We start from the raw sequence: 15,420 nt of genomic DNA, 5'->3' as shown, positions 1-15,420 counted from the left end.
CTTGAAGAACATTTCAGAACATCTCTGAACCTTTAAGAACATTTCAGAACATTTCAGAACATTTCAGAACATTTTAGAACATTTCAGAACATTTTGGAACATTTCAGAACATTTTAGAATATTTCAGAACATTTTGGAACATTTCAGAACATTTCAGAACATTTCAGAACATTTTAGAACATTTCAGAACATTTTAGAACATTTCAGAACATTTCAGAAAATTTTGGAACCTTTAAGAATCTTTAAGAAAATAACAGAACCTTTCAGAACATTTCAGAACCTTTAAGAACATTTCTGAACATTTTAGATGGTGACGAGAAGGCCTGGCTCACTGTCGATGTTCCAGTGCATCCCAAAAATGTTTAACAGGGTTGAAGTTATGGCTCTTATGGCCGCTGATTTAGCACCGAGTGTGGCTGAAACACATGAGCTCAGTAATTAGGATCCGTGTCCACATACTTTTGGTTATGCAGTGTATATATGTTTACATGAGCTTATGTATAATACCCCCCCCCCCCTTTAATTAATGCCCCCCTTCGTTAGGACTCTCTGGCGGCGGAGATCGAGGGAACCATGAGGAGGGAGCTGAGTGTAGAGGAGGAGATCACATTCCAGGAACAGAGGTAACACACACACACACACACACACACACACACAACATACCTTAATACGACACACACACACTACACAATACAACACACGCTACACAGTACAGCACACACACACACACACACACACACAACATACCTTAATACGACACACACACTACACAATACAACACACGCTACACAGTACAGCACACACACACACACACACACACACAACATACCTTAATACGACACACACACACTACACAATACAACACGCTACACAGTACAGCACACACACTCAACACATACACACAGTACACACACTCAACAAACAAAAGAACAAATACAACACAAACATGCAACACACACAACTTAACACACACTCAAAACATAAACACACAACAAACAAACAACAGACATGCAAATACACACACAACGAACACACATACAAAAATCACGCGCGCACACACACACACACACACTTATATACACAATTCACATACACACGACACCACACAACAAACACATCACACATAACACACACACACACACACACTCATCATACCTTAATACAACACACACAGCACACAAAACATAACACAACACACACACGCAACACACACCGAAACATAACACACACGCACTCAAAATAACTTAATACAACACACACACACTACACACAAACACACGCTCAACACACCTTAATACAACACACAGTACACACAAAACATAACACAACACTCACACTACACACGCAACACACAACAAAACATAACACACACACTTAACACACCTTAATACAACACACACACATTACACACAAACAACACACGCTCAACACACCTGAATACAACACACAGTACACACAAAACATAACACACACACTCAACACACCTTAATACAACACACACACACACTACACACAAACAACACACGCTCAACACACCTTAATACAACACACAGTACACACAAAACATCACACACACACTCAACACACCTTAATACAACACACACACTACACACAAACAACACACGCTCAACACACCTGAATACAACACACAGTACACACAAAACATAACACACACACTCAACACACCTTAATACAACACACACACATTACACACAAACAACACACGCTCAACACACCTGAATACAACACACAGTACACACAAAACATAACACACACACTCAACACACCTTAATACAACACACACACACTACACACAAACAACACACGCTCAACACACCTTAATACAACACACAGTACACACAAAACATCACACACACACTCAACACACCTTAATACAACACACACACTACACACAAACAACACACGCTCAACACACCTGAATACAACACACAGTACACATGCAACACACACCAAAACATAACACACACACACTTAACATACCTTAATACAACACACACACACTACACACAAACAACACACGCTCAACACACCTTAATACAACACACAGTACACATGCAACACACACCAAAACATAACACACACACACTTAACATACCTTAATACAACACACACACATTATACACAAACACACGCTCAACACACCTTAATACAACACACAGTACACATGCAACACACACCAAAACATAACACACACACTCAACACACCTTAATACAACACACACACATTACACACAAACAACACACGCTCAACACACCTGAATACAACACACAGTACACACAAAACATAACACACACACTCAACACACCTTAATACAACACACACACACTACACACAAACAACACACGCTCAACACACCTTAATACAACACACAGTACACACAAAACATCACACACACACTCAACACACCTTAATACAACACACACACTACACACAAACAACACACGCTCAACACACCTGAATACAACACACAGTACACATGCAACACACACCAAAACATAACACACACACACTTAACATACCTTAATACAACACACACACACTACACACAAACAACACACGCTCAACACACCTTAATACAACACACAGTACACATGCAACACACACCAAAACATAACACACACACACTTAACATACCTTAATACAACACACACACACTACACACAAACAACACACGCTCAACACACCTTAATACAACACACAGTACACATGCAACACACACCAAAACATAACACACACACACTTAACATACCTTAATACAACACACACACTACACACAAACACACGCTCAACACACCTTAATACAACACACAGTACACACAAAACATAACACACACACACTCAACACACCTTAATACAACACACACACACTACACACAAACAACACACGCTCAACACACCTTAATACAACAAACACACACTACACACAAACAACACACGCTCAACACACCTTAATACAACACACACACACTACACACAAACAACACACGCTCAACACACCTTAATACAACACACAGTACACACAAAACATCACACACACACGCAACACACCTTAATACAACACACACACACTACACACAAACAACACACGCTCAACACACCTTAATACAACACACAGTACACATGCAACACACACCAAAACATAACACACACACACTTAACATACCTTAATACAACACACACACACTACACACAAACACACGCTCAACACACCTTAATACAACACACAGTACACATGCAACACACACCAAAACATAACACACACACACTTAACATACCTTAATACAACACACACACACTACACACAAACAACACACGCTCAACACACCTTAATACAACACACAGTACACACAAAACATCACACACACACTCAACACACCTTAATACAACACACACACACTACACACAAACAACACACGCTTAACACACCTTAATACAACACACAGTACACATGCAACACACACCAAAACATAACACACACACACTTAACATACCTTAATACAACACACACACACTACACACAAACACACGCTCAACACACCTTAATACAACACACACACACTACACACAAACAACACACGCTTAACACACCTTAATACAACACACAGTACACATGCAACACACACCAAAACATAACACACACACACTTAACATACCTTAATACAACACACACACATTATACACAAACAACACACGCTTAACACACCTTAATACAACACACAGTACACATGCAACACACACCAAAACATAACACACACACACTTAACATACCTTAATACAACACACACACTACACACAAACACACGCTCAACACACCTTAATACAACACACAGTACACACAAAACATAACACACACACACTCAACACACCTTAATACAACACACACACACTACACACAAACACACGCTCAACACACCTTAATACAACACACAGTACACATGCAACACACACCAAAACATGCAACACACACCAAAACATAACACACACACACTTAACATACCTTAATACAACACACACACATTATACACAAACAACACACGCTTAACACACCTTAATACAACACACAGTACACACACTCAGCAAACAAATGCATACACAGAACACAATACACACACATGAACACTTACACACGACACACAACTTAACACAACACACACCACAATACAACACACATAATACACACACAACAAAGAAAATCACAAACACAACAGATACATGCACATAGAACACACACAAAACCCATCACACACAACAAACACACATACAACACAGGCACACACACTGAAAAAACACAGCACACAGACACACACACACACACACACACAGCTCAGTTCCACATTGATGATTCTGCTCATCGCGTCTCTCAGTTCGAGCCACAAGAGTGTGTTCCGGACGGTGCGCTCAGCGAACGAGGTGCTGGTGCGAGTGGCGCCCCCTATCCCAGGATCAGGTGACTGCAGCGTGGTGATGACATCACAGCCCTTCCACTCATCCACACCAGAGGAGGGGGCACAGCACGAATCAGACAGGTGTGTGTGTGAGTGTGTGTGTGTGTGTGTGTGTGTGTGTGTGTGTGTGTGTGTGAGTGTGTGTGTGTGAGTGTGTGCGTGTGTGAGTGTGTGTGTGTGTGTGTGTGTGAGTGTGTGTTAGACTATAAGCAGAAGATGGAATCATGAACACACACACACGATTGTTCCCCTCAGCGCTGCTCGTGTGGGTCGCCCCGGCTCGCCCGGAGGAAGTGACCTCGCCTCCGCGCTGCGCCGCCTCACCCTGAGGAGGCAGAACGTCCTGAGTGAGCGCCACTTCCTCCAGGCCGAGAGGAACAGGAAGCTGCAGGAGCTCGTCGACGGGGCGGGGTCGGAGGGGGGCGGGAGCGGCTGCAGCTCGCCCATGGGAAGCGTCCGCTCCTCTTCCACCAACCTGTCGGAGCTCTCCGCTTCCTCCTCCTGCTTCAGGACCTTCCTGCCCGAAAAGCTGCAGATCGTCAAACCCATGGAGGGTGAGTCTGCTGTGGGCGTGTCCCAAAAACACACACCTCTTTTACTACAGAGAGCACAGAGGTACGTTCTCCTGAGGACGTGTCCCAAACCACACACCCTATTCGCTGTATTTTGGGCGTGTCCCAAAAAACACACACCTCTTTTACTGCAGAGAGCACAGAGGTACTTTCTCTTGGGACATGTCCCAAACCACACACCCAGTTTACTATATAGTGGACGTGTCCCAAACCACACACCCAGTTTACTATATAGTGGACGTGTCCCAAACAACACACCTAGTTTACTATATAGTGGATGTGTCCCAAACCACACACCTAGTTTACTGTATAGTGGACGTGTCCCAAACCACACACCTAGTTTACTATATAGTGGATGTGTCCCAAACCACACAGCTAGTTTACTGTATAGTGGACGTGTCCCAAACCACACACCCAGTTTACTATATAGTGGACGTGTCCCAAACCACACACCCAGTTTACTATATAGTGGACGTGTCCCAAACAACACACCTAGTTTACTATATAGTGGATGTGTCCCAAACCACACACCTAGTTTACTGTATAGTGGACGTGTCCCAAACCACACACCTAGTTTACTATATAGTGGATGTGTCCCAAACCACACAGCTAGTTTACTGTATAGTGGACGTGTCCCAAACCACACACCCAGTTTACTATATAGTGGACGTGTCCCAAACCACACACCCAGTTTACTATATAGTGGACGTGTCCCAAACAACACACCTAGTTTACTATATAGTGGATGTGTCCCAAACCACACACCTAGTTTACTGTATAGTGGACGTGTCCCAAACCACACACCTAGTTTACTATATAGTGGATGTGTCCCAAACCACACAGCTAGTTTACTGTATAGTGGACGTGTCCCAAACCACACACCTATTTTACTATATAGTGGATGTGTCCCAAACCACACACCTAGTTAACTGTATAGTGGACGTGTCCCAAACCACACACCCAGTTTACTATATAGTGGACGTGTCCCAAACCACACACCCAGTTTACTATATAGTGGACGTGTCCCAAACAACACACCTAGTTTACTGTATAGTGGACGTGTCCCAAACCACACACCTAGTTTACTATATAGTGGATGTGTCCCAAACCACACAGCTAGTTTACTGTATAGTGGACGTGTCCCAAACCACACACCTAGTTTACTATATAGTGGATGTGTCCCAAACCACACACCTAGTTTACTATATAGTGGATGTGTCCCAAACCACACACCTAGTTTACTATATAGTGGATGTGTCCCAAACCACACACCTAGTTTACTGTATAGTGGACGTGTCCCAAACCACACACCCTATTCTGTGTATAGTGGGCGTGTCCCAAAAAACACACACCCCTTTTACTACAGAATGCACAGAGGTACGTTCTCTTGGGATGTGTCCCAAACTACATACTTGTTTACTATATAGTGGAAGTGTCCCAAACCACACACTTTATTCGCTGTATTGTGGGCATGTCCCAAAAAACACACACCCCTTTTACTACAGAATGCACAGAGGTACGTTCTCCTGACTCTTGGGATGTGTCCCAAAACACATACTTGTTTACTATATAGTGGACATGTCGCAAACCACACACCATATTTGCTGTACTGTATAGTGGGCGTGTTCCAAACTGCTCTCTGGTAACTACACTGTTTGTGTAAACACTATCAGTCCAGTGTATGCGTGTCCATGTAGTGGGCATACACACGTTCACTCTGGGCGTGTCCCAAATGACTCTTTTTGTCTCTCTGTAGGCTCTTTGACCCTGCACCACTGGCAGCAGCTGGCTAAGCCTCACCTAGCCTCCATCCTGGACCTGCACCCAGGTATCGTCACCAAGGGGTTCAGGCCCCTCCCACAGGACTCCGTGTACCACCTAAGTGACCTGGAGGAGGACGAGGACAAAGACCAAACGCTGTGGGCGGAGAGGAAGGTCAGTGAGGATGATGAGGATGAAGGGATCACCTTTAAGGTGCACTCGTCCTCCACCCCTGCGGCAGTGAAAGACAGGAGCGCCTACACCCCGTTCAAAGTCCTGCCCCATCTATCACCTATCCCATCATCCACTGTCACCGTGGTAACGTCAGCAGCAGGAACGACTACGGCTCCGGTGTCCCAACCCGGCCTGACTGTTAGTACCACAGCGCCCTCTGTTGGTGAGTTATTACTGTAATCAAATCCTGAGCTATTAAATTCTTCTTATTGAAGCGTTCGGAGGATTCAACAGACCAAGTCCCCTTACCTTTCTGCAGAGCTTATTTACCTGTTTTACACTGTAATTTACTCTCTGGTTCCCCTGATTGGGCAGAGCAGAGTCCCCGGATTTTGTATGACGTGATGTGATAAAATAAAGTCATAAATTCAAGGTTTAACGTTTTAAATTAAATACAGTTTCCACAAAATGCTTTTCTGGCACCAGCTGGAGTTTGGAGTGTCTGGAGTGTTTGAAGTGTACAGTGTGAGGAGTGGTTTTGTTATGGAGTGTTTAAAGTGTTTGAAGTGTGTTTGGAGTGGTTTTGTTCTGTAGTGTTTGGATTTGTGTAAAGTGTCTGAAGTGTCTCAAGTGTTTAAAGTTTCTGGTGTCTGAAATTCTTGTCGTTTTTGGAGTGTCTGAGACTTGTAAAGTGTGTTTGGGGTGTTGAAGTTTCTGTAGTGTTTAAAGTGTCTGGATCCTTTGAAGTGATTTGTTTGAAATTTGTTTGGGGTGTTTGAAGCCTTTGAGTTTCTGAATTGTTTGAAGTTTCTTGGGTGTCTGAAGTGTTTAAAGTATGTTTGAAGTTTCTGGTGATTGAAATTAGTTTGGTGCGTCTGGAGTGTCTGAAGTTTTTGGAGTGTTTGGAATGTTTGATGTTTCTGAAGTTTCCTAAGTGTTTAAAGTTTTTGGTTTGAAGTTTCTGGAGTTTTTTATGTTTCTGGAGTGTTTGAAGTTTTTGAAGTGTTTGATGTTTTTGGAGTGTTTGAAGTTTCTGGAGTGTTTGAAGTTTCAGGTGATTGAAATTTGTTTGGGGTGTTTGGAGTGTTTGAAGTTTCAGAAGTGTTTAAAGTTTCTAGTATTTGAAGTTTCTAGAGTGTTTGAAGTTTTTAGTGTTTGAAGTTTCTGGAGTGTTTGATGTTTCTGGAGTGTTTGAAGTTTTTAGTGTTTGAAGTTTCTAAAGTGTTTGATGTTTTTGGAGTGTTTGATGTTTCTGGAGTGTTTGAATTTTCTGGAGTGTTCAAAGTTTCTAGTGTTTGAAGTTTCTGGAGTGTTTGAAGTTTCTGGAGTGTTTGAAGTTTCAGGAGCGTTTAAAGTTTCTAGTGTTTGAAGTGTCTGGAGTGTTTGATGTTTCTGGAGTGTTTGATGTTTCTGGAGTGTTTGAAGTGTTTAAAGTATGTTTGGGGTGTCTGAAGTGTCTGTCGATTAACGTTTGTTTGAAGTTTCTGGAGTGTTTGAAGTATGGGGTGTTTGAAGTCTCTGGTGATTGAAGTTTCTGATCTGGAGCTCTGAGGCCGGTACCTGAATGGAAGCTCTTCAATGTTTGTGTGTTTTGTGCAGCACTGAATCCTGGGAAGTGTCAGAGCTCCACCTTCTCCACCTACACCTTCACCACCTGCCGAATCCTGCACCCCAGTGATGTCACACAGGTCACGCCCAGGTACCAGCCTGTGTTTGATGTTTTGGTTCAGTGCAGTCATTAGTTGTATCATTTTGTAACCCCTCTCTGTTCCTCTCCCCCCACAGTGGTGCATCCACCCCCTCGGGGGGTATCTTCACCCCCAGCTCTCTGCGCTCTGTTCCCTCCACCCCAGTTACCCCATGCAGGCTGAGCGTGGGGGAGTCGTTTTCACCCCGGCGGACCACAGCGCCCCCCGCCGGCCTGGCCAAACTCCTGCTAGAGAAGGGAATCTCGGCACAGAAGGTCCCGCCCCCCTCCAAACCACCCCGGTCCCTGCTCCCACCCACCAGTACCCCTCCTAATTCCCCCTGCCCCTCTCCAGACCCTTTTGTCTCGAGCTCCGCCCCTTCGGACAACTTTCTGGCGTCGAGGCCGGCCGAGCTCTTCCTGCAGGACGTGTACGGCGTGAAACCGGACCTGATGGAGCGCCTGCGGAAGCTCGGACTGGATAAAACCGCCGTCCGGGGGGGCCGCCAGTCTGCCGCCGCTCAGCCGCCGCCCACTCTCCTGCCCACCGGCGGAGGAAGCCTATTGGTCGGTCTGAGGCGGAACCAGAGCCTGCCCGCCATGGTCGGTAAACGCAGCCCGTCCCAATCTGCCCCGCCACCTCACCCCACCTCCCTCGCCCTACCTATCCCGCCTTGGGCCGACTTGAAGCCACGACCTACTCGCAGGCACGCCTCCCTATCTCAGGCTCCGCCCCCTTCATTTAACTACTAGAAGATTCGAAAGCGAATTTACCGATTGGTTGACATCATGTTAGGTGGGCGTGGCCAGACAGAACAATAGACTAACGAAGGTGTGAAAATGTACGTGCCTCAACTTACCGCTCGATTTTAAAAGCACAAACGTGCTAAGTGCATTTAGCATGGTGTACATAACGTGAACGTGGTGAACGTAGCTTCATAGTACGTAGTGCATTCGCGGAATGACAAGCGTCTCGGGGGCAACAAGGGTGGAGCCTAGATCAATTTTGATTAACTAGCCCCTGGTTAAATGCAGGTAAATAGTTAGCCTAACGGTAGCTAGCTATCAGACTTGGCTTCAAGGTTTTTAAAATGTAACCGCTACGCTACCACCTACTTTGCTAATGCTGCAAATGCTAACGATATATCGTGTACCTTGTGCCATTGCTGTGTGGTAAATGTGGGTGGATTTTACATTTAAATTGTTTAGCTAACAGTGAACCAGCTTTACTTGAGCGTCGCAGCCCAGCCAACTAAACATCGTACGTTGAGCTGAAGAAACAAGCTAGCAGAGAGAGAGAACATTTGATTGGCTGACAATGACAGAAAACAGAATCTGGACTCCCTGATATTTTTCGCATTCTTACTTTTAATTACGATATTTCTCCCACAAGTCCTTTGGTGGTTGACCGCCGGAGGTCCTTGTGCGCGGTCGTTGTGTTTTGAGGCTCTGCAGGCTACAGGCGGACTGAACCCAGATGGTGTTGATTACGAGTAGTGCATGTAGGGTGACGTGTTTAAAGGTCTTGTGAAAGTCTGAGTGAAATTAACGGCGTCTTTATGCACGTTCGTTAAAACGTGGAGCGGTTTCGTTGTCGTGGACGTCGCTGCTACGTCCGTTAGCGTGTTATAAAGAGGACGAGGTGAAGGTGGATCATGTAGGTGAAGGGAAGCGGATGAGAAAGTGATGAACAGTGCGAGTATGGGACAAAATGGAAGGATGAGCCTGCAGAGCCTCAAGGAAGCGGTTGCTAGCTTGCTAGATTTTGCGTTAAATAGCTTCAATGCTAACGTCGAAATACCAAGGGTTAAACCGGCTTCAAGCAGACTTAATAATATACATAGCTAGCCATTAAACATAGCTTAACAGGCTAACACAGATCAGCTAGATAGACAGGACAGATAAACCTCATTTAATAGTTTCCAATAGCTTTGCTAATACCGATAACGTATTATATTGTGTGATTAATACCAGTATTTACTGCTAAGCGCTAGTGTACTTGGGAAAAAGGGAAAAGAAAAGCTATAGAAGCTGTACGTTCAGGTTTGTGCTTAACGTTTATCTGCAGTCAGTTCATGTGAAACGTGAGCAAGCATGTGAGCAAATTCTTAGCGATTTAGCCACGACGTAGCACCCTGTAACTTAAATTTAAAGCTTAACATTTGCAAGCTTGTTTAGAAACTTGACTAGCTAGCTTTTAACAACAGCTACATAATGATCTTTCAAATATTAGCTAGTGTGCTAGCAAGCTTTTGTTCCTGATTTTGATTAGACAATAAAATAAACATTAATTAGCTAGCTAAAACTCAACTACACGATAGTATTAGCTCTAGCTAGCCTGCTAACAGATATCTAGATTCAGACTCATACTATAATTTAACGTTTTGGAATTAATTTAAGGTCATAATGTCAGTTCTGCATGTACACAAAGCTAGCAGGTTGCTAACCACAAAGTGTAGATAAACGTTAAAACGGTAAAAAAAAAATTAAGTGTCTGATCCCGCATTCTGAATCACTGAATCGATTCAGTGAATCAACTGCAACTCAGCGTTGCTGAACCGTCTTATACTGATTCCCGACTCGTTGAGTCACTGAATCGACTCAGTGAATCAACTTCAACACAGCGTTAAAAAATGAAGCATCTGATCCAGCATCCTGACTGACTAAATTACTGAATCGATTCAGTGAACCAACCTCAACACCGCGTTAAAAACAGAGCGTCTGATCCAGATTCCCAACTCGCCGAGTCATGAATCGACTCAGTAAAATCAACCGAACCGAACTTTTTATGCATTTTACTTTTATTGTCAGTAAGAGACTTTAGTGTTTCCTTCTTTATGGGTACATTACTGTGGTAAAAAGACTCCCACCCTGCTACTGGTTGATGATTTAGCCTCGTAAGATGAATTTTACCGTGTTAAACTTGACGTTTTCTCGTTTCATGGCTTAAAACCTTCCCACGAATCCTCTCTCCTTTGATTTAATATAAACTGACCAGGGTTAGGTGACTACAACTCCCAGTATGCACTTCTGTCACCTGTATGCGTCCTCATGATAAACTGTATGATCAAAAGTGTTTGGACACCTCACCCTAAGCTTGTCGGACAAATGTGATCTTAGCAGCTAGAACAACAGCCTCTTCTTCTCTCTTCTGAGAGGCTTTGTATGGGAATTTGTGTGCATGTAGTCAAAAGAGCATTGGTAAGGTTCCGGTTCATCCCAGAGCTGTTGAGTGGAGCTGAACTCATGTCTTTATAGAGCTTGCTTATGCTGGAACAGGAAAGGACCTTCCCTAAACTGTTTCTGATTTCCTTAATATCATTGATTTCTAACATCTGTTAGCAACGCTTGTAGCTGAAAAACATGAATTCAGTCATTAGAATGGGCGTCCCAATACTTTTGTCCATATAGTGGCCGCAGGACTATAGCATCGAAAAAACGTGAGCACAGTTTGATTAAAAATCTTGCACAAAATAAATTCTAATACATGATAACAACAATTTTTTAGGGGTGTTGAGGTTTAAAATGTGGATTTTTTTGTTTATTTGCACTGTGGGAGCCAAAGTGTTAAACAATAATAATACTGAAAAAATAACTGACGGTCACATTAATGTTGATGTTCAGCAGCTTTATTCTTTCTAGTCGTTGATGAACGTCAGACGGATCATATATTACTGCTCATATTTTATTCAGGGATAATTTATTGCTCTGCTATTTAAGAACACGTGACGGTGGAATACGGGACAGGAAGTACTTTTTATTTTACGTTCAGGGAGCAGAATGAGGAAACACGTTCATGTTGTATTTATTTAGGTGTTTAACCTGGACAGAATGTGTTTGTGCTTCTCAGACGTTTTTGAGGACTCTTGAGTTTCAGATATCGGGTTTGTGTTATAGAAGTCATGTATATACATATATAATCCTGGATGTACGTCCTTAATGAAGTATACAGTCGGGTTTAAAAGTCTGAGCGCACAATAATCCTCCAGGAACTCTGGAACACCATTTAATTCAAAAGATGTTCTCCTGACTGAGATCAGTGATGGTGGTGGAGACATGATCTACCAGGTCCGTCCAGAACCTCCTGTTGGTGTTTAACTGGACTGAGATATGATGGGTGTGAGGGCCAGTCCTTAAAGACCTCACGCTCCATGGGAAACAACTGGACCCAAACTCTAGGGATCGAGCTTTAACACATGTACTGTTCTCTTAGTGTACTCTAGAAAATGATGAAGGATATTGATAGATTCTGCACAAGTGAAACAATGCTCCTGCCACGTGTCCCTACAGTAAACCCTCATTCACCCGCCAGAGATGGAAAGTAATGCCGTACTATCCCTGAATCAGAGTTTTCAGCAGTGAGGGACCCGATAGACCTCCCTCCCTCCCTCAGTCAAGGCAAATGGTCCCCAATTGGGCGCCCAACCAAGTAGACCAAAACGAGAGTGTTTGGTGCCCCCTAGTGCCTAAAAATGTGATTGATTTATGAATAAGTCGCTCAGACTTTTGGAGCCGATTCCATGGAACCCGGTCGTATTTATGCACATTATATCCAGCCGATATATATATACACCGATCAGCCATAACATTAAAACCACCTCCTTGTTTCTACACTCACAGCTCCACTTACCATATAGAAGCACTTTGTAGTTCTACAATTACTGACTGTAGTCCATCTGTGTCTCTGCATGCTTTGTTAGCCCCTTTCATGCTGTTCTTCAATGGTCAGGACCCCCACAGAGCAGGTATTATTTAGGTGGTGGATGATTCTCAGCACTGCAGTGACACTGACATGGTGGTGGTGTGTTAGTGTGTATGAGTGGATCAGACACAGCAGCGCTGCTGGAGTTTTTAAATACTGTGTCCACTCACTGTCCACTAGTCGGTCCACCTTGTAGATGTAAAGTCAGAGACGATCGCTCATCTATTGCTGCTGTTTGAGTCGCTCATCTTCTAGACCTTCATGATGGGTCGATTCTCAGTCCAGCAGCGCTGCTGTGTCTGATCCACTCATACCAGCACAACACACACTAACACACCACCACCATGTCAGTGTCACTGCAGTGCTGAGAATGATCCACCACCTAAATAATACCTGCTCTGTGGGGGTCCTGACCATTCAAGAACAGGGTGAAAGGGGGTAACAAAGCATGTAGAGACACAGATGGACTACAGTCAGTAATTGTAGAACTACAAAGTGCTTCTATATGGTAAGGGGAGCTGATAAAATGAACAGTGAGTGTAGAAACAAGGATGTGGTTTTAATGTTATGACTGATTGGTGTATTTTCAGCAGTGTTTTGGATTCCTTTATTTCCTATTAAATGCACTTTTACTGTAATCCACTAAAATAGGATCAGATGAAACAGTATTTATACTAATATAAGGGACCCATAAGCTAGTTAATCAAACATGAAGGTAGATGTAAGACTCGTTTGCGCTATTTTATTCAGTAGAGACGTTTTATTCATAATTTTCTAGCCTGATTGTCGATGTTTTGTGTGTTTTTGATAAATGTTTTTGCTATTAAACTTTTGTGTACTGGTCCGAACCAAAATGAACACAGTTCAGCCGGCTTTTTGCAGGCTGGGATTTATTAATATTAATATTGTTGTTCTTTTTTAATGTAATCTGAACTCAGTGGTTTGATTGTTGTTCTGTTTTGCTTTTTCTGCCATTTTAATTCATCAGGAAAAATATTACCAAAAATGTGCGGGGCAAATAACGGGAACATGAGATATAAGCTGTGGTTTGGTTTGATGGTTGTATTGGGATCAGAGAGGCTGATCATGATGAAGAGCAGACCTATAGTCCTCCTTAATGCTCAGTTGATGCCTAGAAGTTATTGCTAGGGATCCATATTGACTTGGTTTGAGAAGTTTGGTGTGGAGGATCTCCAGTGGCACTGAGCTAGACCTTCTCGCCCAACAAGCTCATGGTCAAGTGTCCACATACTTTCGGGCATAAAGTAATGAGAAAGTGTCCAAAGAGTCCACAAGTAAGGTCCACTCTTTTTTAACGGTTCTTCACATGATCAGCTTCTCTGCCACCCAGGTTGATGGTGACGGATGGTGCATGTGTGATGCCACCATGACCAACAGTGATGATTTGTGTACCTGTTGCCCTGTACTGAAGGATTTTGGTGCCATTTTGTTGCTTCCTTTTTTAAAATAAAGCATTTGTATAAATCTGTCTGTTTCCGGGCTTTTCTTCAATGGATTGCATTCAATCTTTGGCCAAAAGTATGAGGACACCAGATTAGGAGCTTGTTTGACATTGTTAGGTAAAGCTGCAGCTAATATATATCAATCCTCCAGTCCTCTGGGATTCTGTAATGCTCCTGTGGTGATTTGTGCCCATTTACTCCCATAAACGTTGTTCTGGAGTAAAGGTTGTGGGTGTTATGGGTTATAAGTGTGGCCAAAACAGCAAAACTCAATAATTTGGAGGAGTGTCCACAATAATCTGGCCATATTAAGAGGCCTTTGATAATGTACATTGATTCAGGACGTATTCAGACTCTTTATTCACAATGCTGAATCCTGGATACGTCTCTACATGCTATGCACACCTGGATTTAGGCAGCTTATCCCATTCTTCATGACAGATCCTCTAAAGCTCCTTTAGATTGGATAGCGAGTATCCATAATCCATCTTCAGGTCTCTCTGCAAATGTTCAATGGGGTTCAGGTCTGGACTTTGTCTGTACCACATAAGGAAGAGGTTTTCATTAAGGATGTTCTTGTATTTGGCTGCGATT

General features: G+C 43.3%; 1 protein-coding gene across 2 annotated transcripts in view; it reads left to right on the top strand.

Moving 5' to 3' along the window:
• The window catches only part of trak2 (trafficking protein, kinesin binding 2), a 31,879-nt gene extending 18,616 nt beyond the window's left edge, over positions 1-13,263 (top strand). For both annotated transcript variants that reach the window (XM_062998083.1, XM_062998082.1), the window contains exons 12-17: positions 544-623; positions 4,387-4,548; positions 4,723-5,021; positions 6,796-7,197; positions 8,574-8,673; positions 8,760-13,263. In XM_062998083.1, coding sequence (XP_062854153.1) covers positions 544-623; positions 4,387-4,548; positions 4,723-5,021; positions 6,796-7,197; positions 8,574-8,673; positions 8,760-9,414 — 1,698 coding nt within the window. In that variant the 3' untranslated portion in view covers positions 9,415-13,263. The remainder of the gene's footprint in view (positions 1-543; positions 624-4,386; positions 4,549-4,722; positions 5,022-6,795; positions 7,198-8,573; positions 8,674-8,759) is intronic.
• Positions 13,264-15,420: the final 2,157 nt, after the last annotated feature.

Source organism: Trichomycterus rosablanca, chromosome 6, assembly GCF_030014385.1.
Source record: "Trichomycterus rosablanca isolate fTriRos1 chromosome 6, fTriRos1.hap1, whole genome shotgun sequence".
Classification (NCBI taxonomy): domain Eukaryota; kingdom Metazoa; phylum Chordata; class Actinopteri; order Siluriformes; family Trichomycteridae; genus Trichomycterus; species Trichomycterus rosablanca.
This window is presented reverse-complemented; position numbering and strand designations above follow the sequence as displayed.